Source organism: Colius striatus, unplaced genomic scaffold, assembly GCF_028858725.1.
Source record: "Colius striatus isolate bColStr4 unplaced genomic scaffold, bColStr4.1.hap1 scaffold_206, whole genome shotgun sequence".
NCBI lineage: Eukaryota > Metazoa > Chordata > Aves > Coliiformes > Coliidae > Colius > Colius striatus.
The window spans coordinates 960-25,916 of NW_026908496.1; the positions used below are offsets into that span (position 1 = coordinate 960).

General features: G+C 62.7%; 2 protein-coding genes across 2 annotated transcripts; both read left to right on the forward strand.

The window, feature by feature from the left end:
* Nucleotides 1–2,815: 2,815 nt before the first annotated feature.
* PRODH2 (proline dehydrogenase 2) lies at nucleotides 2,816–15,207 on the forward strand. Its single transcript, XM_062019831.1, has 10 exons — nucleotides 2,816–2,868; nucleotides 3,997–4,074; nucleotides 4,705–4,771; nucleotides 4,921–4,998; nucleotides 8,043–8,123; nucleotides 8,210–8,356; nucleotides 10,957–11,123; nucleotides 13,295–13,405; nucleotides 13,488–13,576; nucleotides 15,038–15,207. Exons 1-10 carry the CDS (start codon nucleotides 2,816–2,818, stop codon nucleotides 15,205–15,207), a joined length of 1,041 nt encoding a protein of 346 aa, XP_061875815.1.
* Nucleotides 15,208–23,660: 8,453 nt separating this feature from the next.
* LOC133629171 (myc-associated zinc finger protein-like) lies at nucleotides 23,661–24,854 on the forward strand (the record flags this gene model as incomplete). Its single annotated transcript, XM_062019832.1, is given in 4 exon segments — nucleotides 23,661–23,718; nucleotides 24,182–24,712; nucleotides 24,715–24,800; nucleotides 24,802–24,854. Coding segments are annotated over 4 exon segments (728 nt in total), but the record flags the coding sequence as incomplete, so codon positions are not given.
* Nucleotides 24,855–24,957: the final 103 nt, after the last annotated feature.

Sequence of the window (24,957 nt, forward strand, 5' to 3'; positions counted from 1 at the left end):
TCTAGTTGCCCCCCACCACCCCACCTCCTCCTTTAACCCCCTCCAGGTGCTCCCCAACCACCCCCCTCCCCACTTACCCCCCTGTACTTGCCCCCCACCCCCTTCCCCCTCCATTTAACCCCTTCCCCTCCCCCTTTAACCCCTTCCAGTTGCCCCCCAACCACCCCCCACTCCATTTAACCCCTTCCCCTCCCCATTTAACCCCCTCCCCTCACCCTGTGTGTGTCTCCCCCCCCAGAGCAGAAGGATGGCTACCGCAAGGGCGACGGTGGCTACCTGCGACGCGGCGGCTTCCGGCAGCAGGAGCGCGGCGCCAACTACTGAGCGGCCCCAGGGGATGGGCTCGGCCTTGGGGGTGGCCCCAACTGCTTCTGGGGTGGTTTGGGTGGGTCTGGGGGTGGTTTGGGTGGGTCCATGGGTGTCCAGTTGGGTCTATGGTGGCCCAACGTGACCCCATGGTTGCCCAACTTGGCTCTGTGGGGGTCCAGTTGGGTCTTTGGGGATCCAGTTGGGTCTTGGGGGGTCTAGTTTGGCTCTGGGGTGGCCCAAAGTGGTTCTGGGGTGGTTTGGGTGGGTCTTTGGGGGTTTGGTTGGGTCTATGGGGGTCCAGTTGGGTCTTTGGGGAGTCCAGTTGGATCCATGGTGGCCCAACTTGACCCCATGGTTGCCCAACTTGGCTCTGTGGGGGTCCAGTTGGGTCCATGGGGGTCTAGTTTGGCTCTGGGGTGGCCCAAAGTGGTTCTGGGGTGGTTTGGGTGGGTCTTTGGGGGTTTGGTTGGGTCCATGGGGGTCTAGTTTGGCTCTGGGGTGGCCCCAAGTGGGTCTGGGGTGGTTTGGGTGGGTCTATGGGGGTCCAGCTTGGCTCTATGGTGGCCCAACTTGACCCCATGGTTGCCCAACTTGGCTCTATGGGGGTCCAGTTGGGTCCATGGGGGTCTAGTTTGGCTCTGGGGTGGCCCAAAGTGGTTCTGGGGTGGTTTGGGTGGGTCTTTGGGGGTTTGGTTGGGTCCATGGGTGTCCAGTTGGGTCTTTGGGGAGTCCAGTTGGGTCCATGGTGGCCCAACTTGACCCCATGGTTGCCCAACTTGGCTCTATGGGGGTCCAGTTGGCTCTATGGTGGCCCCAACTGGTTCTGGGGTGGTTCAAAGTGGGTCTGGGGTGGTTTGGGTGGGTCTTTGATGCTCCAGTTGGATCCATGGTGGCCCAACTTGACCCCATCGTTGCCCAACTTGGCTCTGTGGGGGGTCCAGTTGGGTCCATGGGGGTCTAGTTTGGCTCTGGGGGGGGCCCAAAGTGGTTCTGGGGTGGTTCAAAGTGGTTCTGGGGTGGTTTGGGTGGCTCCATGGGTGTCCAGTTGGGTCTATGGGTGTCCAGTTGGGTCTATGGGGGTCCAGTTGGGTCTATGGGGGTCCAGCTTGGCTCTATGGTGGCCCAACTTGACCCCATGGTTGCCCAACTTGGCTCTATGGGTGTCCAGTTGGGACTTTGGGGATCCAGTTGGGTCCATGGGGGTCTAGTTTGGCTCTGGGGTGGCCCAAAGTGGGTCTGGGGTGGCCCAAAGTGGTTCTGGGGTGGTTTTGGGTGGGTCTGTAGGGGTTTGGTTGGGTCTGTGGGGGTCCAGCTTGGCTCTATGGTGGCCCAACTTCACCCCATGGTGGCCCAACTTGGCTCTGTGGGGGTCCAGTTGGGTCCATGGGGGTCTAGTTTGGCTCTGGGGTGGCCCAAAGTGGGTCTGGGGTGGTTTGGGTGGATCTTTGGGGGTCCAGTTGGGTCCATGGTGGCCCAACTTGACTCTGTGGTGGCCCAGTTGGGTCCATGGGGGTCCAGTTGGGTCTTTGGGGGGGTCCAGTTGGGTCCATGGTTGCCCAGTTGGGTCCGTGGTTGCCCAGTTGGGTCCATGGTGGCCCAGTTGGGTCTGTGGGTGTCCAGTTGGGTCTGTGGGTGTCCAGTTGGGTCCATAGTGGCCCATTTGGGTCTCATGGTTGCCCAGTTGGGTCCATGGTGGCCCAAAGTGGTTCTGGGGTGGTTTGGGTGGGTCTTTGGGGGTCCAGTTGGGTCCATGGTGGCCCAACTTGACCTCATAGTGGCCCAACTTGACTCTATGGTGGCCCAGTTGGGTCCATGGTGGCCCAGTTGGGTCCGTGGTGGCCCAGTTGGGTCCATGGTTGCCCACCCCCCACAGCAGCCCAACCTCACCCCATGGTAGCCCAATTTCCCCCCCTTTAACCCCCCCCCCCCCCTTCCCAGTAGCCCCCTGGCCAATAAAAGCCCTGAAAGCACCAACCCCCTGGTCAGTGGTTAATGAGTGAGTGAGTTAATGAGTTAATGAGTGACCCAGCCCTGGCAGAGGGGGGTGGGGGGTGGTTTAAGAGTCCCCCCCGACCTTTGAGCCCACCCCCCATGGCCATGAGGCCCAGCAGCAGCCAGGTGGCCACAAGCCTGGGCTCAGTAGCCACTGGTGTGGGCTCAGGGGCAGCCTTCAGGCACCTGAGGGCTCTGGAGCTGCTCAGGGGGCTGCTGGTGCTGAGCCTCTGCTCCTGGGCTCCTCTCAGCAACCACGCTGACACTGTGAGACCCCCAGCAGCCCCCTCCCCACCTCCAGTAGCCACAGGGGAAGGGCTGGGGGCTCAACCCTTCGCCCCCTTGTTTTGGGGGGGGGTCTCTGCAGCTGCTGAGGGTGTCCAGGAGGCTGCTGGGGACGTGGCTGTGGGGGAGGCTGCTCAGAGCCACCTTCTACGGGCACTTTGTGGGGGGTGAGACCCCCAGGGAGGTGGGAGCCCTGGGCAGGAGGCTGAGGGCCAGGGGCATCAGGCCCATGCTGGCCCTGCCCTGCGAGGACCAGGCTGAGGAGGGGGAGGACAAGGACGGGTAGGGAGAGGGGGGACGGGGTGGGGGGTGGGTGGGGGGCAAGTATGGGGGGTAAGGGGGGAGGGGAAGGGGGTAAATGGGGAGGGGAAGGGGGTAAATGGATGGGGAGGGGGTGGGGGGCAAGTATGGGGGTAAGGGGGGAGGGGAAGGGGTAAATGGGGAGGGGAAGGGGGTAAACAGGGAGGGAGGGGGTGGGGGGCAAGTATGGGGGGTAAGGGGGGAGGGAAGGGGGTAAATGGAGGGGGAGGGGGTGGGGGGCACTCGGGGTTAAATGGGGAGGGGGGTGGTGGGGGGCAAGTACAGGGGGGTAAGTGGGGAGGGGAAGGGGGTAAATGGAGGGGGAGGGGGGTGGGGGCACTCAGGGGGTTAAAGGGGGAGGGGGGTGGTGGGGGGCAAATACAGGGGGGTAAGTGGGGAGGGGAAGGGGTTAAATGTACAGGGGGGTAAAGGGGGAGGGAGGGGGGGTCCCAGGGAGCTGCTTGGGGGCATTTTGGGGGGGGTCACCCCCGGGTTAATTTGGGGGGGTCCCAGGGAGCTGTGGGGGGGAGATTTTGGGGGGGTCACCCCGGGTTAATTTGGGGGGGTCCCAGGGAGCTGCTTGGGGGGCATTTTGGGGGGGTCACCCCGGGTTAATTTGGGGGGTGGTCCCAGGGAGCTGTGGGGGGGGGATTTTGGGGGGGTCACCCCGGGTTAATTTGGGGGGGGTCCCAGGGAGCTGTGGGGGGCATTTTGGGGGGGTCACCCCTGGTTAATTTGGGGGGGGGTCCCAGGGAGCTGTGGGGGGGGGATTTTGGGGGGGTCACCCCCCGGGTTAATTTGGGGGGGGGGTCCCAGGGAGCTGCGGGGTGATTTTGGGGGGGGTCACCCCCGGGTTAATTTGGGGGGGGTCCCAGGGAGCTTTTGGGGGATTTTGGGGGGGGTCACCCCCGGTTAATTTGGGGGGGGTTCCCAGGGAGCTGTGGGGGGATTTTGGGGGGGTCACCCCGGGTTAATTTGGGGGGGGTCCCACGGAGCTGTGGGGGGGATTTTGGGGGGGTCACCCCGGGTTAATTTGAGGGGGGTCCCAGGGAGCTGTGGGGGGGGGATTTTGGGGGGGTCACCCCGGGTTAATTTGGGGGGGGGTCCCAGGGAGCTTTGGTTCGATGGCAACTGTGCAGCAGCGCTGGAGACCGTGGAGCTGGCAGCAGCTGGGGAGGAGGAGGAGGGGTAAGGGAAGGGTTAAATGGGGTGGGGGGAGCTTGGGGTGACCCCCCCAGGGGTTAAATTTGGGGGGGGGGGTGTTGGGGGTCAGCCCCTTCCCCCCCAAATCCCCTTAATGTGGGGTGGGGGGGGTCGGGGGGGGTGGGGGGGAGGAGAAGGGGGGATGGAAGGGGTTAAATTGGGGGGGTTAATGGGGTTTGGGGGGGTAAATGGGGTTTAGGGGGGTAAATTGGGGGGGGAGGGGGCTGGGAGTGACCCCCCCAGGGGGGTAAATGGGCGAGGGGGGAGGGGCTGGGGTCGCCCCCTCCTCAAATTCATTATGGGGGGTCAGGGAGGGAGGGGAAGGGGGGGATGGAAGGGGTTAAATGGGGGGGTTTGGGGGGGGTAAATTGGGTTGGGGGGGTAAATGGGGTTTAGGGGGGTAAATGGGGGGGGAGGGGGCTGGGGGTGACCCCCCAGGGCGGTAAATGGGGGGGGGGAGGGCTGGGGTCGCCCCCTCCTCAATCTCCTTAAGGGGGGGGGCAGCAGGGAGGGGAAGGGGGGGATGGAAGGGGTTAAATTGGGGGGGTTTGGGGGGATGATTTGGGGGGTCACCCCCCCTCCCCACACCCCCCATTAATTTGGGGGGGGTCTCAGGGCCGGGGGGGGGTCGCAGCCGCTGATGCAGCTGAAGGTGACGGCGCTGATGAGCGCCCGGCTCTGCGTGAGTGGGGACACCCCAAAACCAAGGGGAGGGGGGAGGGACAAGGGGGAGACCCCTCCCTCCAAAATGAGGGGGGGGGAGGGAGGGGGAGACCCCTCCCCCCAAAATGAGGAGGGGGGGTGGGAGGTGACCCCCCCCCCCCCCCGCAGGAGTCGGTGTCGCGGCGGCTGCGGGAGGGCGGCAGCGAGCTGACGGCGGCGCGGCTGGAGGCGCTGATGGGGGGAGAGGTGACGGCCCGGGGGGGCCCCCAAAATGGGCCAAAAGCCGCGGGAAATGGGTCAAAAGCGTCACAAAAGGAGCCAAAATGAGCCGCGAGAGCCTCAAAATGAGCCAAAATTGGCTCGAAATGAGATGAAATCGCCCCAAAATGAGGCAGAAGATCCCAAAATGAGCCTCAATCGCCCCAAAATGAGCCAAAATTGCCCCAAAATGAGTCAGAACATCCCAAAATGAGCCTGAATCGCCCCAAAATGAGTCAGAACATCCCAAAATGAGTCTCAATGGCCCCAAAATGAGCCACAATCGCCCCAAAATGAGCCAAAATGGCCTCAAAACGAGTCCCGAACATCCCATAATGAGTCTCAATCGCCCCAAAATGAGTCAGAACATCCCAAAATGAGCCACAATCACCCCAAAATGAGCCACAATCGCCCCAAAATGAGTCAGAAGATCCCAAAAATGAGCCTGAATCGCCCCAAGATGAGCCAGAACATCCCATAATGAGTCTCAATGGCCCCAAAATGAGCCACAATCACCCCAAAATGAGCCAAAATCACCCCAAAATGAGCCACAATCGCCTCAAAATGAGCCAGGATGTCCCCAAATGAGCCATAATCACCCCAAAATGAGTCAGAAGATCCCAAAATGAGCCTGAATCGCCCCAAGATGAGCCAGAACATCCCATAATGAGTCTCAATGGCCCCAAAATGAGCCACAATCGCCTCAAAATGAGCCAAAATCGCCTCAAAATGAGTCAGAAGATCCCAAAATGAGCCACAATCGCCCCAAAATGAGTCAGAACATCCCAAAATGAGTCTCAATGGCCCCAAAATGAGCCGAAATCGCCCCAAAATGAGCCAAAATCAGCCACAATTGCCCCCAAATGGGCCATAATCGCCCCAAAATGAGCCAAAATTGCCCCAAAATGAGCCTGAATCACCCCAAGATGAGCCAGAACATCCCATAATGAGTCTCAATGGCCCCAAAATGAGCCACAATCGCCCCAAAATCGGCCACAATCACCCCAAGATCAGGTAGAACGTCCCTAAAATGAGCCACAATTGCCCCAAAATGAGCCAAAATTGCCCCAAAATGAGTCAGAACATCCCAAAATCAGCCAAAATCGCCCCAATCGGCCACAATCGCCCCAAACTGAGCCAGGATGTCCCCAAATGAGCCATAATTGCCCCAAAATGAGCCACAATCGCCCCAAAATGAGCCAAATTGCCCCAAAATGACTCAGAACATCCCAAAATGAGCCACAATCACCCCAAAATCAGCCACAATCACCCTAAGATGAGCCAGGATGTCCCCAAATGAGCCACAATCGCCCCAAGATGAGCCAAAATCGTCCCAAAATTGCACCCAAAATAAGCCCCAAAATTGCCCCAAAAGGAGCCAAAATCGCCCCAAAATGAGTCAGAACATCCATGAGCCTCAATCGCCCCAAAACGAGCCAAAATTGCCCCAAAAAGGAGCCTCAATCACCCCCAAATCAGCCAGAACATCCCAAAATGGGCCAAAATTGCCCCCAAATGAGCCAAAATCGTCCCAAAACGAGCCAAAACACCCCAAAATGAGTGAAAATCACCCCCAAAATCAGCCACAATCGCCCCAAAATGAGCCAAAATCACCCCAAAATGAGCCTCAGTTGCCCCAAATCAGCCCCAGCCCCCTCCCCTGACCAGTTTACCCCCTTCCACCCCAAATTTACCCCCTTCCACCCCAATTTAACCCCTTCCTGACCCATTTAACCCCTTCCTCTCCCACTTAACCCCTTCCTCTCCCATTTACCCCTCCCCTGCCCCACTTACCCCTCCCCTGCCCTATTTACCCCTCCCCTGCCCTATTTACCCCTCCCCTGCCCCACTCACCCCTCTCCCCCCTCCCCAGGCCGCCTCCTTCCCCTTCCTGACCCCAGCCCAAAACCATTTACCCCCTTCCCTGCCCCATTTACCCCCCTCCCCTTACCCATTTACCCCCCTTCCCTGCCCCATTTAACTCCTTCCCTGACCCACTTAACCCCTTCCCTGCCCCATTTACCCCCTTCCCTGCCCCATTTACCCCCTCCCCTGACCAGTTTACCCCCTTCCTGACCCATTTAACCCCTTCCTGACCCACTTACCCCCTCCCCTGGCCCATTTACCCCCTTCCTGACCCATTTACCCCCTTCCCTGCCCCATTTACCCCCTCCCTGACACATTTACCCCCTCCCCTGGCCCATTTACCCCTTCCTCTCTCACTTACCCCCTCCCCTGCCCCATTTACCCCCTCCCCTGCCCCACTTACCCCCTCCCCTGACCCATTTACCCCCTTCCCTGCCCCATTTACCCCCTCCCTGACACATTTACCCCCTCCCCTGGCCCATTTAACCCCTTCCTCTCTCACTTACCCCCTCCCCTGCCCCATTTACCCCCTCCCCTGCCCCACTTACCCCCTCCCCTGCCCTATTTACCCCTCCCCTGCCCCATTTACCCCTCCCCTGCCCTATTTACCCCTCCCTCTGCCCCATTTACCCCTCCCCTGCCCTATTTACCCCCTCCCCTGCCCCACTTACCCCCTCCCCCTGCCCTATTTACCCCTCCCCTGCCCCACTTACCCCTCTCCCCCCTCCCCAGGCCGCCTCCTTCCCCTTCCTGACCCCAGCCCAAAACCATTTACCCCCTCCCCTGCCCCATTTACCCCCTCCCCTGACCCGTTTAACCCCTTCCTCTCCCACTTACCCCCTTCCCTGCCCCATTTACCCCCTCCCTGCCCCATTTACCCCCTCCCCTGACCCGTTTAACCCCTTCCTCTCCCACTTACCCCCTTCCCTGCCCCATTTACCCCCTTCCCTGCCCCATTTACCCCCTCCCTGCCCCATTTACCCCCTCCCTGACACATTTACCCCCTCCCCTGCCCCATTTACCCCCTCCCCTGGCCCATTTAACCCCTTCCTCTCTCACTTAACCCCTCCCCTGCCCCACTTACCCCCTCCCCTGCCCCACTTACCCCCTCCCCTGCCCCATTTACCCCCTCCCCTTACCCATTTACCCCCTCTCCCCCTCCCCAGGCCGCCTCCTTCCCGTTCCTGAGCCCAGCCCAGAACCGACACCTCACGCTGTCGCTGCAGCGCTTGGACCGAGTGGCCTCGGTGAGAGGCCGGGGAAGGGGGGGGACAGAAGGGCAGGAAAGGGTTAAAGTGCTCCTCCTCCTCCTCCTCCTCCTCTTCCTCCCCAGAGTGCCGTGGCCAGGGGTGTCGGGGTGCTGGTGGACGCTGAGGGCACCGAGGTGAACCCGGCGCTGAGCCTGGCGACCGCGGCGCTGGCCGGGCGCCACAACCGCCACGGGGCCTGGGTCTGGAACACCTACCAGGCCTACCTCAGGGTGAGGGGCTGTGGGTGGGGGGCTCGGGGTGCTGGGAGCTCTGGGTGGGTGCAGGAGGGGCTGTGGGTGGGTTTAGGGGGCTGTGGGTGGGGGTCTCTGGGTGCTGGGGCACGGTGGGAGCTGTGGGTGGGTGCAGGAGGGGCTGTGGGTGGGTTTAGGGGGCTGTGGGTGGGGGTCTCTGGGTGCTGGGGCATGGTGGGAGCTGTGGGTGGGTGCAGGAGGGGCTGTGGGTGGGTTTAGGGGGCTGTGGGTGGGGGTCTCGGGGTGCTGGGAGCTCTGGGTGGGTGCAGGAGGGGCTGTGGGTGGGTTTAGGGGGCTGTGGGTGGGGGGCTCGGGGTGCTGGAGCTGGTGGGTGGGTGCAGGAGGGGCTGTGGGTGGGTGCAGGAGGGGCTGTGGGTGGGTTTAGGGGGCTGTGGGTGGGGGTCTCTGGGTGCTGGGGCACGGTGGGAGCTGTGGGTGGGTGCAGGAGCTGGTGGGTGGGTGCAGGAGCTGTGGGTGAGTGCAGGAGGGGCTGTGGGTGGGTTTAGGGGGCTGTGGGTGGGGGTCTCTGGGTGCTGGGAGCTCTGGGTGGGTGCAGGAGCTGGTGGGTGGGTTTAGGGGGCTGTGGGTGGGGGTCTCTGGGTGCTGGAGCTGGTGGGTGGGTGCAGGAGCGGCTGTGGGTGGGGGTCTCTGGGTGCTGGGAGCTGTGGGTGGGTGCAGGAGCTGTGGGTGGGTGCAGGAGGGGCTGTGGGTGGGTTTAGGGGGGCTGTGGGTGGGGGTCTCTGGGTGCTGGGGCACGGTGGGAGCTGTGGGTGGGTGCTGGAGCTGTGGGTGGGTGCAGGAGGGGCTGTGGGTGGGTTTAGGGGGCTGTGGGTGGGTGCTGGAGCTGTGGGTGGGTGCAGGAGGGGCTGTGGGTGGGGGTCTCTGGGTGCTGGGGCACGGTGGGAGCTGTGGGTGGGTGCAGGAGCTGGTGGGTGGGTGCAGGAGCTGTGGGTGAGTGCAGGAGGGGCTGTGGGTGAGTTTAGGGGGCTGTGGCTGGGTGCAGGAGCTGTGGGTGAGTGCAGGAGGGGCTGTGGGTGGGTTTAGGGGGCTGTGGGTGGGGGTCTCGGGGTGCTGGAGCTCTGGGTGGGTGCAGGAGGGGCTGTGGGTGGGTTTAGGGGGCTGTGGGTGGGGGTCTCTGGGTGCTGGGAGCTCTGGGTGGGTGCAGGAGGGGCTGTGGGTGGGTGCAGGAGGGGCTGTGGGTGGGTTTAGGGGGCTGTGGGTGGGGGTCTTGGGGTGCTGGAGCTGTGGGTGGGTGCAGGAGGGGCTGTGGGTGGGTTTAGGGGGCTGTGGGTGGGGGTCTCTGGGTGCTGGGAGCTCTGGGTGGGTGCAGGAGCTGGTGGGTGGGTTTAGGGGGCTGTGGGTGGGGGTCTCTGGGTGCTGGAGCTGGTGGGTGGGTGCAGGAGCGGCTGTGGGTGGGGGTCTCTGGGTGCTGGGAGCTGTGGGTGGGTGCTGGAGCTGTGGGTGGGTGCAGGAGGGGCTGTGGGTGGGTTTAGGGGGCTGTGGCTGGGTGCAGGAGCTGTGGGTGGGTGCAGGAGGGGCTGTGGGTGGGGGTCTCTGGGTGCTGGGAGCTGTGGGTGGGTGCTGGAGCTGTGGGTGGGTGCAGGAGGGGCTGTGGGTGGGTGCAGGAGGGGCTGTGGGTGGGTTTAGGGGGCTGTGGGTGGGGGTCTCTGGGTGCTGGGGCTGTGGGTGGGTGCTGGAGCTGGTGGGTGGGTTTAGGGGGCTGTGGGTGGGGGTCTCTGGGTGCTGGGGCATGGTGGGAGCTGTGTGTGGGTGCAGTGGGGTGCAGTGGGGTGCAGTGGGTGCTGTGCAGGGGTGTCAGGGTGCCGGTGTCGCTGCAGGACGGGCGGCAGCGGCTGCAGGAGGAGGCGGAGCTGGCGGCGCGCCGCGGGCTGTGTGTGGGTGCAGTGGGCTGTGTGTGGGTGCTGTGTGTGGGTGCAGTGGGGTGCAGTGGGGTGCAGTGGGGTGCAGTGGGGTGCAGTGGGTGCTGTGCAGGGGTGTCAGGGTGCCCCTGGCGCTGCAGGACGGGCGGCAGCGGCTGCAGGAGGAGGCGGAGCTGGCGGCGCGCCGCGGGCTGTGTGTGGGTGCTGTGGGGTGCAGTGGGGTGCTGTGGGGTGCAGTGGGGTGCAGTGGGGTGCTGTGGGCTGTGTGTGGGTGCAGTGGGGTGCAGTGGGGTGCAGTGGGGTGCAGTGGGGTGCTGTGGGCTGTGTGTGGGTGCAGTGGGGTGCAGTGGGTGCTGTGCAGGGGTGTCAGGGTGCCGCTGGCGCTGCAGGACGGGCGGCAGCGGCTGCAGGAGGAGGCGGAGCTGGCGGCGCGCCGCGGGCTGTGTGTGGGTGCTGTGGGCTGTGTGTGGGTGCAGTGGGGTGCAGTGGGGTGCAGTGGGGTGCAGTGGGTGCTGTGCAGGGGTGTCAGGGTGCCCCTGGCGCTGCAGGACGGGCGGCAGCGGCTGCAGGAGGAGGCGGAGCTGGCGGCGCGCCGCGGGCTGTGTGTGGGTGTGTGTGGGCTGTGTGTGGGTGCAGTGGGGTGCAGTGGGGTGCAGTGGGGTGCAGTGGGTGCAGTGCAGTGTCAGGGTGTCGCTGCAGGACGGGCCGGGGCGGCTGCAGGAGGAGGCGGAGCTGGCGGCGCGCCGCGGGCTGTGCTTCGGGGCCAAGCTGGTGCGCGGCGCGTACCTGGAGCGGGAGCGGCTGCGGGCGGAGCAGAGCGGAGCCCCCGACCCGCTGCAGCCCGACCGGGCCGCCACCGACCGCAGGTCCGAGCCCCGCCCGCCGCCAAAGCCCCGCCCACCGCCGCAAGCCCCGCCCACTGGTCGTTATAAGCGGTCGTTGGCCTTCAGCCCCGCCCACTTACATTTAGCCCCGCCCACCGGTCGTTATAGCCGGTCGATGTCCTTCAGCCCCGCCCACTTGCATTTCGCCCCGCCCACCGCCGCAAGCCCCGCCCACTGTCACAAGCCACGCCCACATCCATTAGCCCCGCCCACTGGTCGTTATGACCGGTCGTTGACCTTCACCCTCGACCATTTACATTTAGCCCCGCCCACCGCCACAAGCCACGCCCACTTCCACGTTTAGCCCCGCCCACTATCCATTACCCACGCCCACTGGTCGTTATAACCGGTCTATGTCTTCCAGCCCCGCCCACTTACATTTAGCCCCGCCCACTGGCCATTAGACACGTTCGTTGTCCTTTAGCCCCGCCCACCGCCGCAAGCCCCGCCCACTGTCCCCTAGCCCCGCCCACCGGTCGTTATAGCCGGTCGTTGTCCTTTAGCCCCGCCCATTTACACTTAGCCCCGCCCACGGTCACAAGCCACGCCCACTGATCGCAAGCCACGCCCACTTCCACGTTTAGCCCCGCCCACTATCCATTACCCACGCCCACTGGTCGTTATAACTGGTCGTTGTCCTTCAGCCCCGCCCATTTACATTTAGCCCCGCCCACTTCCATTAGCCCCACCCACTGGTCGTTATAACCGGTCGTTGGCCTTTAGCCCCGCCCATTTACATTTAGCCCCGCCCACTATCCGTTACACACGGTCGTTGTTCTTTAGCCCCCGCCCACGGTCACAAGCCCCGCCCACTGTCCATTAGCCCCCCCCCCCCCCCCCACCGGTCACTATACCCGACCGTTGTCCTTCAGCCCCGCCCATTTGCATATAGCCACGCCCACTGGTCACAAGCCCCGCCCACTGGTCATTATAGCCGGCCTATGACCTCCAGCCCCGCCCACTTATATTTAGCCCCGCCCACTGTCCATTAGACACGTTCGTTGTCCTTTAGCCCCGCCCACCGCCCCTTAGCTCCGCCCACCGCCCTTTAGCTCCGCCCACCGCCCTTTAGCTCCGCCCACTCCCATTTAGCTCCGCCCACCGCCCTTTAGCTCCGCCCACTCCCATTTAGCTCCGCCCACTCCCATTTAGCTCCGCCCACTCCCATTTAGCTCCGCCCACTCCCATTTAGCTCCGCCCACTCCCATTTAGCTCCGCCCACTCCCATTTAGCTCCGCCCACCGCCCTTTAGCTCCGCCCACTCCCATTTAGCTCCGCCCACTCCCATTTAGCTCCGCCCACTCCCATTTAGCTCCGCCCACCGCCCTTTAGCTCCGCCCACTCCCATTTAGCTCCGCCCACTCCCATTTAGCTCCGCCCACCGCCCCTTAGCTCCGCCCGCTCCCATTTAGCTCCGCCCACCGCCCTTTAGCCCCGCCCGCTCCCATTTAGCCCCGCCCGCCGCCCTTTAGCTCCGCCCACTCCCATTTAGCTCCGCCCACCGCCCCTTAGCTCCGCCCGCTCCCATTTAGCTCCGCCCACCGCCCTTTAGCTCCGCCCACTCCCATTTAGCTCCGCCCACTCCCATTTAGCTCCGCCCACCGCCCTTTAGCTCCGCCCACTCCCATTTAGCCCCGCCCACCGCCCTTTGGCCCCGCCCACTTCCATTAGCAGCTCCCACTACCCAATTAAGCTCTTCCCCTAATTAAGCCCCTCCTCCTCATTAAGCCCCTCCCCAATTAAGCCCCTCCCCTACTCTAAACACCCCCCAAACTGGGTCAAAACCAGTTCAACTGAGCCCAAGCCCCCTCCCACCCACCCCCTCCTCTAATTAACCTCCCACCTATCTCCTCCCCCAATTAAGCTCCTCCCCAATCAAACCCCTCCACTAATTAAACCCCAAGCCAAGCCCCTCCCCTCTTTAAGCCCCTCCCCCTAATCAAACCCCCCCAATTAAGCCCCTCCCCTACTCTGCCCCCCCCAAACTGGGTCAAAACCAGTTCAACTGAGCCCAAGCCCCCTCCCACCCACCCCCTCCCCAATTAAGCCCCTCCCCAATCAAACCCCTCCCCTAATTAAGCCCCAAGCCAAGCCCCTCCCCTCATTAAGCCCCTCCCTGGGGGTCTCCCCGTGTCCCCCCCAATCCCCCCCAGCTACCACCAGTGCCTGGACACGGTCCTGCCGCTGGTCGCCCGCCGCCCGCAGCGCTTCCGCCTCATGGTGGCCACCCACAACGAGGCCTCGGTGCTCTACGCCGCCAGGAGGTGTGTGGGGCCCCCCCTTTTCCCTCTGGGACCCCCCCAAAACCTCAGGGACCCCCCCCCAAAAACCTCTGTGCCGGGGTAGGATGGAGGAGCTGGGCATCGAGCGCGGCGGCGGCGCCGTGAGCTTCGGGCAGCTGCTGGGGATGTGCGACCACGTCTCGCTGGCCCTGGGTAAGGGGGGGGGTCCCCTGGATTTGGGGGGGTTGGGGAGGGGGCTGGAGGGGATTTGGGGGGGGTTTGGAGGAGTTGGGGGGGTCTTGGAGGGGATTTGGGGGGATTTGGGGGGGGTTGGAGGGGATTTGGGGGGGATTGGAGGGGTTGGGGGGGTCTTGAAGGGGATTTGGGGGAATTTGGGGGCGTTGGAGGAGTTGGGGGGGTCTTGAAGGGGATTTGGGGGGGTTCAGGGGTGCTCTCAGGGTATTTTGGGGTGCTGTTTGGGTATTTGGGGTGCTGGGTGGGTATTTTGGGGTGCTGGGTGGGTATTTGGGGTGCTGTGTGGGTATTTTGGGGTGCTGGGTGGGTATTTGGGGTGCTGGGTGGGTGTCTGGGGTGCTGGGTGGGTATTTTGGGGTGCTCTCAGGGTATTTTGGGGTGCTGGGTGGGTGTCTGGGGTGCTGGGTGGGTATTTTGGGGTGCTCTCAGGGTATTTTGGGGTGCTCTCAGGGTATTTTGGGGTGCAGTGTGGGTATTTGGGGTGCTGGGTGGGTATTTTGGGGTGCAGTGTGGGTGTCTGGGGTGCTGGGTGGGTATTTTGGGGTGCTGGGTGGGTATTTGGGGTGCTGTGTGGGTATTTGGGGTGCAGTGTGGATGTTTGGGGTGCTCTCAGGGTGTTTTGGGGTGCTGGGTGGGTGTTTTGGGGTGCTGAGCGTGCCACCGTGGCCAGGCTCAGCCGGTTACACCGTGTACAAGTCGGTGCCCTGGGGTGCTGTGTGGGTATTTTGGGGTGCTGTGTGGGTATTTTGGGGTGCTGTGTGGGTGTCTGGGGTGCTGGGTGGGTATTTTGGGGTGCTGGGTGGGTATTTTGGGGTGCAGTGTGGGTGTCTGGGGTGCTGGGTGGGTATTTTGGGGTGCTCTCAGGGTATTTTGGGGTGCTGGGTGGGTATTTGGGGTGCTGGGTGGGTATTTTGGGGTGCTGTGTGGGTGTTTGGGGTGCAGTGTGGGTGTCTGGGGTGCTGGGTGGGTATTTTGGGGTGCTCTCAGGGTATTTTGGGGTGCTGGGTGGGTGTCTGGGGTGCTGTGTGGGTATTTTGGGGTGCTGTGTGGGTATTTTGGGGTGCTGGGTGGGTATTTGGGGTGCTGGGTGGGTATTTTGGGGTGCTGTGTGGGTGTTTGGGGTGCTGAGCGTGCCACCGTGGCCAGGCTCGGCCGGTTACGCCGTGTACAAGTCGGTGCCCTGGGGTGCTCTGTGGCTATTTTGGGGTGCAGTGTGGGTATTTTGGGGTGCTCTCAGGGGGCTCTGGGGTGCTCTCAGGGTTTTTTGGGGTGCTGTGTGGGTGTTTGGGGTGCTGAGCGTGCCACCGTGGCCAGGCTCGGCCGGCTACGCCGTGTACAAGTCGGTGCCCTGGGGTGCAGTGTGGATGTTTGGGGTGCTCTCAGGGTATTTTGGGGTGCTGAGCGTGCCACCGTGGCCAGGCTCAGCCGGCTACGCCGTGTACAAGTCGGTGCCCTGGGGCCCGGCCGGGGCGGTGCTGCCGTACCTGGCGCGGCGCGCGCGGGAGAACCGGCGGCTGCTGCGGGACGGAGCCCGGGAGAGGCGGCTGCTGGCCGGGGAGCTGCGGCGCCGCCTCACGCCCTGGGCCTGAGCACAGCCCGGGCAGCCTCGACGCGGCCTGGGAGACCCAAAACCACACTGAGAGAGCCAAAAACTGCCCTGAGAGACCCAAAAACCACCCTGGGGGAGCCTAAAACCACCCTGAGAGACCCAAAAACCACACTGAGAGAGCCCAAAACCACCCTGGGGGAGCCTAAAACCACCCTGAGAGACCCAAAAACTGCCCTGAGAGACCCAAAAACTGCCCCTTAGAGACCCAAAACCACACTGAGGGGCCCCAAACTGCCCTCAGGGAGCCTAAAACCACACTGAGAGACCCAAAACCACCCTGAGAGACCCCAAAACCGCCCTGAGAGACCCAAAAACCGCCCTGAGAGACCCAAAACCGCCCTGAGAGACCCAAAACCACCCTGGGGGAGCCCAAAACCACACTGAGAGACCCAAAAACCACACTGAGAGACCCAAAACCACCCTGAGAGACCCAAAACCACCCTGAGAGACCCAAAACTGCCCTGAGAGACCCAAAAACCACACTGAGAGACCCAAAAACCACCCTGAGAGACCCAAAACCACCCTGAGAGACCCAAAAACCACCCTGAGAGACCCAAAAACCACCCTGAGAGACCCCAAAACTGCCCTGAGAGACCCCAAAACCACACTGAGAGACCCCAAAACCACACTGAGAGACCCCAAAACCGCCCTGGGGGAGCCTAAAACTGCCCTGAGAGACCCAAAACTGCCCTGAGAGACCCCAAAACCACACTGAGAGACCCAAAACCGCCCTGAGAGACCCAAAACCACACTGAGAGAGCCCAAAACCGCCCTGGGGGAGCCTGAAACCACCCTGAGAGACCCAAAAACTGCCCTGAGAGACCCAAAACCACACTGAGAGACCCAAAACCACCCTGAGAGACCCAAAAACTGCCCTGAGAGACCCAAAAACCACCCTGGGGGAGCCTGAAACCACCCTGGGGGAGCCTAAACCACACTGAGAGAGCCCAAAACCACCCTGGGGGAGCCTAAAACTGCCCTGAGAGACCCCAAAACCACCCTGAGAGACCCAAAACCACACTGAGGGGCCCTAAAACCACCCTGAGAGACCCAAAAACTGCCCTGAGAGACCCAAAAACTGCCCTGAGAGACCCAAAAACCACACTGAGGGGCCCCAAACTGCCCTCAGGGAGCCTAAAACCACACTGAGAGACCCAAAACCACCCTGAGAGACCCCAAAATCGCCCTGAGAGACCCAAAAACCACCCTGAGAGACCCAAAACCGCCCTGAGAGACCCAAAACCACCCTGGGGGAGCCCAAAACCACACTGAGAGACCCAAAAACCACACTGAGAGAGCCCAAAACCACACTGGGGGAGCCTGAAACCGCCCTGAGAGACCCAAAAACTGCCCTGAGAGACCCAAAAACCACACTGAGAGACCCAAAAACTGCCCTGAGAGACCCAAAACCACCCTGAGAGACCCAAAAACCACACTGAGAGACCCAAAAACCACCCTGAGAGACCCAAAACCGCCCTGAGAGACCCAAAACCGCCCTGAGAGAGCCAAAAACCACCCTGAGAGACCCCAAAACCACCCTGGGGGAGCCCAAAACCGCACTGGGGGAGCCTGAAACCACCCTGAGAGACCCAAAACCACCCTGAGAGACCCAAAAACCACACTGAGAGACCCAAAACCACCCTGAGAGACCCAAAAACCACACTGAGAGACCCAAAACCGCCCTGAGAGACCCCAAACTGCCCTGAGGGAGCCTAAAATTGCCCTGAGGGACCCCAACCCCCCTCAGACCCCCCAAACCCCCCCCTGAGGGCCCTAAAACTCCCCTCAGACCCCCCAAACCCCCCCTCAGCGCCTCCCCCTCGGGACCCCTCCCCCCTTTTACAACCCCTCTCCCCTCCCCGGCCCCAGCCGTCCCCCGCAGCCCCTCGCCCACCCCAATAAAGCCGCCGCGCTCACCCCGAGTCTCTGCTCCGACGCCGCTTTCCCACCGCGACCCCCCCACAAAGATGGCGGCGGCGTCTCCTTCCCCTCAGGCGCCGCTTGGCGGGAAACGGCGGCACACGCGGCTTTGGCGCCTCCAGCGTCGCGTCCAATCAGCGGGCGGCGTGTCGTCGCTCTCCACCAATCAGCGGGCGGCGTGCCGTGCCTCTGCACCAATCAGCGGGCGGCTCCCGCCTCTCGTCCAATCAGCTGGAGCCTCCCCATCCCTTCCCTTCCCACCAATCAGCGGGTGCCTCCCGCCTCTCGTCCAATCAGAGGGCGGCTTGCCTTCTCTCTCCACCAATCAGCCAACGCCTCCCTCCTCTTGTCCAATCAGCTGGAGTCTTCCCGTCCCTTCCCTCTCCACCAATCAGCTGCGCCTCCCTCTTCTCCACCAATCAGCTGCGCCTCCCACCTCTCGTCCAATCAGTGGGAGTCTCCCCTTCCCTCTCCACCAATCAGCGGAAGCCTCCCTCCTCTCGTCCAATCAGAGGGCGCCTCCCCGTCCCTTCCCTCTCCACCAACCAGCTGGACCTTCCCGCCTCTTGTCCAATCAGTGGGAGCCTCCCCTTGCCTTCCCTTCTTCCCACCAATCAGAGGGCACCTCCCTCCTCTCGTCCAATCAGCAGGTGCCGCCCCTTCCCTCTCCACCAATCAGAGGGCGCCTTCCCTTCCCTTCCCTTCCCTTCCCTTCCCTTCCCTTCCCTTCCCTTCCCTTCCCTTCCCTTCCCTTCCCTTCCCTTCCCTTCCCTTCCCTTCCCTTCCCTTCCCTCTCCACCAATCAGCAGCCTCCACCCCCTTCTCCACCAATCACTGACCTCCTCCTCCCTCTCCACCAATCACCATCCTCTCCCCTCTCCACCAATCACCAGCCGCCTCCCCTTTCTCCACCAATCACCGACCTCCTCTCTCTCCACCAATCACCAGCTTCCCGTCCCCTCTCCACCAATCACCGACCTCCTCTCTCTCCACCAATCACCAGCTTCCCGTCCCCTCTCCACCAATCAGCAGCCTCCCTTCCCCTCTCCACCAATCACCGACCGCCTCCTCCCTCTCCACCAATCAGCAGCCTCCACCCCCTTCTCCACCAATCACCGACCGCCTCCTCCCTCTCCACCAATCAGCAGCCGTCTCCCCGCGCCGCCCCGGTGCCGGCCCCGCCCCGCGCATGCGCGCTGCCGCTCCATTGACACCGAGCCCGCGCGTCTGGGCGTGGCTTCCTCCCCTCTCCCCATCACGTGACGCGCGGCGGCCAATGGCGGCGTCGCTCGAGGAGGAAGAAGGCGGAAGCTGAGGGGGGGCGGCCGCCATCTTTGCTCGCGCGCCGTCGCTGGGCGGGGGGAGGGGCGGCGCGCGGGTGGGGGAGGGGCCGGGGGGGTGTTTTTGGGGGGGGGGGGCCGGGGGGGGTCGGTTTTGGGGGGTGGGGGCAGCTCCTGGCGCGCGCTCGCACACACACCCCCCCCTCCCCCCTCCCCCCCCCCCCCCCACGACAGCGGCTGTCGCGATAGTGGCGCCATCGCGATGGACCCCGCGAACTGGAGCAGCTTCATCTTCCAGGTGACGGCGCGGGGAGGGACTGGGGGGGGACTGGGGTGATACTGGGGGGACTGGGGGGCGTACTGGGGTCGGTGGGGGTCGTACTGGGGCTGCTGGTGGCCATACTGGTGTGACTGGGGGGCGTACTGGGGATACTGGGGGGACTGGGGGGCGTACTGGGGTGGGTGGTGGTCATACTGGGGATGCTGGTGGCCGTACTGGTGTGACTGGGGGCCGTACTGGGGATAATGGGGGGCGTACTGGGGATGCTGGTGGTGATACTGGGGATACTGGGGGGACTGGGGGACGTACTGGGGATGCTGGTGATCGTACTGGGGTGACTGGGGTGATACTGGGGATGCTGGTGGTCATACTGGGGATACTGGGGTGATACTGGGGATGCTGGTGGTCATACTGGGGATACTGGTGGTCGTACTGGGGTGACTGGGGGACGTACTGGGGATGCTGGTGGTCGTACTGGGGCTGGTGGTGGTCATACTGGTGTGACTGGGGGACGTACTGGGGATACTGGGGTCACTGGGGGACATACTGGGGTGACTGGGGAATGTACTGGGGTCACTGGGGGACATACTGGGGTGACTGGGGGACATACTGGGGATGCTGGTGGCCATACTGGGGATACTGGGGTGACTGGGGGACGTACTGGGGTGACTGGGGGACATACTGGGGTTACTGGTGGTCATACTGGGGATACTGGGGGTGACTGGTGGCCGTACTGAGGATAATGGGGGGCATACTGGGGATGCTGATGGTGATACTGGGGATACTGGGGGGACTGGGGGCGTACTGGGGTGACTGGGGGACATACTGGGGATGCTGGTGGTCATACTGGGGATACTGGGGTGATACTGGGGATGCTGGTGGTCATACTGGGGTGACTGGTGGTCGTACTGGGGTGACTGGGGGACATACTGGGGCTGCTGGTGGTCATACTGGGGATACTGGTGTGACTAGGGGGCGTACTGGAGTCGGTGGGGGACATACTGGGGTGACTGGGGGATGTACTGGGGATACTGGGGTGACTGGGGGATGTACTGGGGATGCTGCTGGCCATACTGGTGATACTGGGACGATGGTGATACTGGGGTCACTGGTGTCCACAGTGGCCATACTGGGGTGACTGGTGGCCACACTGGGCTCACTGGTGTCCATACTGGTGGTACTGGGATGATGCTGATACTGGGTTCACTGGTGTCCATACTGGTGGTACTGGGACGATGCTGATACTGGGTTCACTGGTGGCCATACTGGTGATACTGGGACGATGCTGACACTGGGGTGACTGGTGGCCATAGTGGACAGACTGGGATGACTGGTGGCCGTACTGGTGATACTGGGACGATGCTGACACTGGGGTGACTGGTGGCCACACTGGGGTGACTGGTGGCCATACTGGTGATACTGGGATGATGCTGATACTGGGGTCACTGGTGTCCACAGTGGCCATACTGGGGTGACTGGTGGCCACACTGGGGTGGCTGGTGGCCATACTGGTGATACTGGGACGATGCTGATACTGGGGTGGCTGGTGGCCATACTGGGGTGACTGGTGGCCACACTGGGGTGGCTGGTGGCCATACTGGTGATACTGGGACGATGCTGATACTGGGGTGGCTGGTGGCCATACTGGTGATACTGGGATGATGCTGACACTGGGGTGGCTGGTGGCCATACTGGGGTGGCTGGTGGCCATACTGGTGATACTGGGACGATGCTGATACTGGGGTGACTGGTGGCCACACTGGGGTGGCTGGTGGCCATACTGGTGATACTGGGACGATGCTGACACTGGGGTGACTGGTGGCCATACTGGGGTGACTGGTGGCCATACTGGTGATACTGGGACGATGCTGACACTGGTGTGACTGGTGGCCACACTGGGATGACTGGTGGCTGTACTGGTGATACTGGGACGATGCTGATACTGGGATCACTGGTGGCCACACTGGGGTGACTGGTGGCCATACTGGTGATACTGGGATGATGCTGATACTGGGGTCACTGGTGTCCACAGTGGCCATACTGGGGTGACTGTGGCCACACTGGGGTGGCTGGTTGGCCATACTGGTGATACTGGGACGATGCTGATACTGGGGTGGCTGGTGGCCATACTGGTGATACTGGGATGATGCTGACACTGGGGTGGCTGGTGGCCATACTGGGGTGGCTGGTGGCCATACTGGTGATACTGGGACGATGCTGATACTGGGTGACTGGTGGCCACACTGGGGTGGCTGGTGGCCATACTGGTGATACTGGGACGATGCTGACACTGGGGTGACTGGTGGCCATACTGGGGTGACTGGTGGCCATACTGGTGATACTGGGGACGATGCTGACACTGGTGTGACTGGTGGCCACACTGGGATGACTGGTGGCTGTACTGGTGATACTGGGACGATGCTGATACTGGGATCACTGGTGGCCACACTGGGGTGACTGGTGGCCATACTGGTGATACTGGGATGATGCTGATACTGGGGTCACTGGTGTCCACAGTGGCCATACTGGGGTGACTGGTGGCCACACTGGGGTGGCTGGTGGCCATACTGGTGATACTGGGACGATGCTGATACTGGGGTGGCTGGTGGCCATACTGGTGATACTGGGACGATGCTGACACTGGGTGACTGGTGGCCACACTGGGGTCACTGGTGGCCATACTGGTGATACTGGGACGATGCTGACACTGGGTTCACCGGTGGCCATACTGGGGCTACTAGTGGCCATACTGGTGATACTGGGATGATGTTGATACTGGGGTGACTGGTGGCCACACTGGGGTCACTGGTGGCTGTACTGGTGATAGTGGGACGATGCTGACACTGGGGTCACTGGTGGCCATACTGGTGGTACTGGGATGATGCTGACACTGGGGTGACTGTGGCCATACTGGGATGACTGGTGTCCATACTGGTGATACTGGGATGATGCTGACACTGGGGTGACTGGTGGCCACACTGGGGTGACTGGTGGCCGTACTGGTGATACTGGGATGGTGCTGACACTGGAGTCACTGGTGGCCACACTGGGGTGACTGGTGGCCATACTGGTGATACTGGGACGATGCTGACACTGGGGTGACTGGTGGCCATACTGGTATCACTGGTGGCCATACTGGTGATACTGGGACGATGCTGACACTGGGGTGACTGGTGGCCACACTGGGATGACTGGTGGCCGTACTGGTGATACTGGGACGATGCTGACACTGGAGTCACTGGTGGCCACACTGGGGTGACTGGTGGCCGTACTGGTGATACTGGGACGATGCTGACACTGGGGTGACTGGTGGCCACACTGGGGTGACTGGTGGCCGTACTGGTGATACTGGGACGATGCTGACACTGGGTCACTGGTGGCCACACTGGGGTGACTGGTGGCCATACTGGTGATACTGGGACGATGCTGACACTGGGGTGACTGGTGGCCACACTGGGGTGACTGGTGGCCATACTGGTGATACTGGGACGATGCTGACACTGGGGTGACTGGTGGCCACACTGGGGTGACTGGTGGCCATACTGGTGATACTGGACGATGCTGACACTGGGGTCACTGGTGGCCACACTGGGGTGACTGGTGGCCATACTGGTGATACTGGGACGATGCTGACACTGGGGTCACTGGTGGCCACACTGGGGTGACTGGTGGCCATACTGGTGATACTGGACGATGCTGACACTGGGGTGACTGGTGGCCACACTGGGGTGACTGGTGGCCATACTGGTGATACTGGGACGATGCTGACACTGGGGTGACTGGTGGCCACACTGGGGTGACTGGTGGCCGTACTGGTGATACTGGGATGGTGCTGACACTGGAGTCACTGGTGGCCACACTGGGGTGACTGGTGGCCATACTGGTGATACTGGGACGATGCTGACACTGGGGTGACTGGTGGCCATACTGGTATCACTGGTGGCCATACTGGTGATACTGGGACGATGCTGACACTGGGGTGACTGGTGGCCACACTGGGATGACTGGTGGCCGTACTGGTGATACTGGGACGATGCTGACACTGGAGTCACTGGTGGCCACACTGGGGTGACTGGTGGCCGTACTGGTGATACTGGGACGATGCTGACACTGGGGTGACTGGTGGCCACACTGGGGTGACTGGTGGCCATACTGGTGATACTGGGACGATGCTGATACTGGGGTGGCTGGTGGCCATACTGGTGATACTGGGACGATGCTGACACTGGGGTGACTGGTGGCCACACTGGGGTGACTGGTGGCCATACTGGTGATACTGGGACGATGCTGACCCTGGGGTGACTGGTGGCCACACTGGGGTGACTGGTGGCCATACTGGTGATACTGGGACGATGCTGACACTGGGGTCACTGGTGGCCACACTGGGGTGACTGGTGGCCATACTGGTGATACTGGGACGATGCTGACACTGGGGTCACTGGTGGCCACACTGGGGTGACTGGTGGCCGTACTGGTGATACTGGGACGATGCTGATACTGGGGTCACTGGTGACCACACTGGGGTCACTGGTGGCTGTACTGGGGTTACTGGTGTCCATACTGGTGATACTGGATGATGCTGATACTGGGGTGACTGGTGGCCATACTGGGCTCACTGGTGTCCATACTGGTGATACTGGACGATGCTGATACTGGGGTGACTGGTGGCCATACTGGTGATACTGGGACGATGCTGACACTGGAGTGACACGTAGCCACACTGGCCACACTGGGATGACTGGTGGCTGTACTGGTGATACTGGGACGATGCTGACACTGGGCTCACTGGTGGCAATACTGGGATGACTGGTGGCCACACTGGCCACACTGGATGACTGGTGGCCATACTGGGGTGACTGGTGGCCGTACTGGTGATACTGGGACGATGCTGACACTGGGGTGACTGGTGGCCACACTGGGGTGACTGGTGGCCGTACTGGTGATACTGGGACGATGCTGACACTGGGGTCACTGGTGGCCATAGTGGCCCACACTGGGGTGGCTGGTGGCTGTACTGGTGATACTGGGACGATGCTGACACTGGGGTCACTGGTGGCCATAGTGGCCACACTGGGGTGACTGGTGGCCATACTGGTGATACTGGGACAATGCTGACACTGGGGTGACTGGTGGCCACACTGGCCACACTGGGGTGACTGGTGGCCGTACTGGTGATACTGGGACGATGCTGACACTGGGGTGACTGGTGGCACACTGGCATACTGGGGTGACTGGTGGCCATACTGGGGTGACTGGTGGCCATACTGGTGATACTGGGACAATGCTGACACTGGGGTGACTGGTGGCCACACTGGCCACACTGGGTGACTGGTGGCCGTACTGGTGATACTGGGACGATGCTGACACTGGGGTGACTGGTGGCCACACTGGGCATACTGGGGTGACTGGTGGCCCACACTGGGGTGACTGGTGCCACACTGGTCTCACTGGTGCCCCCCCTCTTCTCCCCACAGGCCGCCGCCGCCCCTCCCCCCCCTCCCCCTCCCCCCTCCCCCCTCCAAGTCGACCTCCTGCCCGTCCTCGCCCCTCCCCCTCCCGACCCTCCCCCCCCTCCCCTCCCCGTGGCCACCGTGGACGCCGCCGCCCTCAAACCCCCCCCCGTGGCCCAAACGCCCCTCCCCCCCCTGCCCCCACCCCCCCCGCCCCCCCCCAGCCCCCTCCCCGCAAATCCAAGAGCAAAGGGCCCTACATCTGCTCCCTGTGCTCCAAGGAGCTCAAGAACGGCTACAACCTGGCGGCGCACGAGGCCACCCACGGCCCTTCCTCCTCCTCCTCCTCCTCCCCGCGCCCCCCACGCCCCTCCCAGGCCTCCATCAAGATGCCCACCATGGTGCCCATCAGCCTGCTGAGCGTGTCCCAGCTGGGAGCCGAGCCCAGTGAGGCAACTGGGAGCACTGGCAAGAGGGTGAGGAAGAGCCACTCGTGTGAGATGTGCGGGAAGGGCTTCAGGGACGTGTACCACCTGAAGCGCCACAAGCTGTCGCACTCGACGAGAAGCCCTTCGCCTGCCCCGTGTGCCAGCAGCGCTTCAAGCGCAAGGACCGCATGGGCTACCACGTCCGCTCCCACGACGGGCGCCGTGCACAAGCCCTACAGCTGCAGCCACTGCGGCAAGAGCTTCTCCAGGTCGGGGGAGGGCGCTGGGAGGGACTGGGAGGGGGTTTGGGGGCACTGGGAGGGGGTTTGGGGGCACTGGGAGGGGGGTTTGGGGGCACTGGGAGGGGGTTTA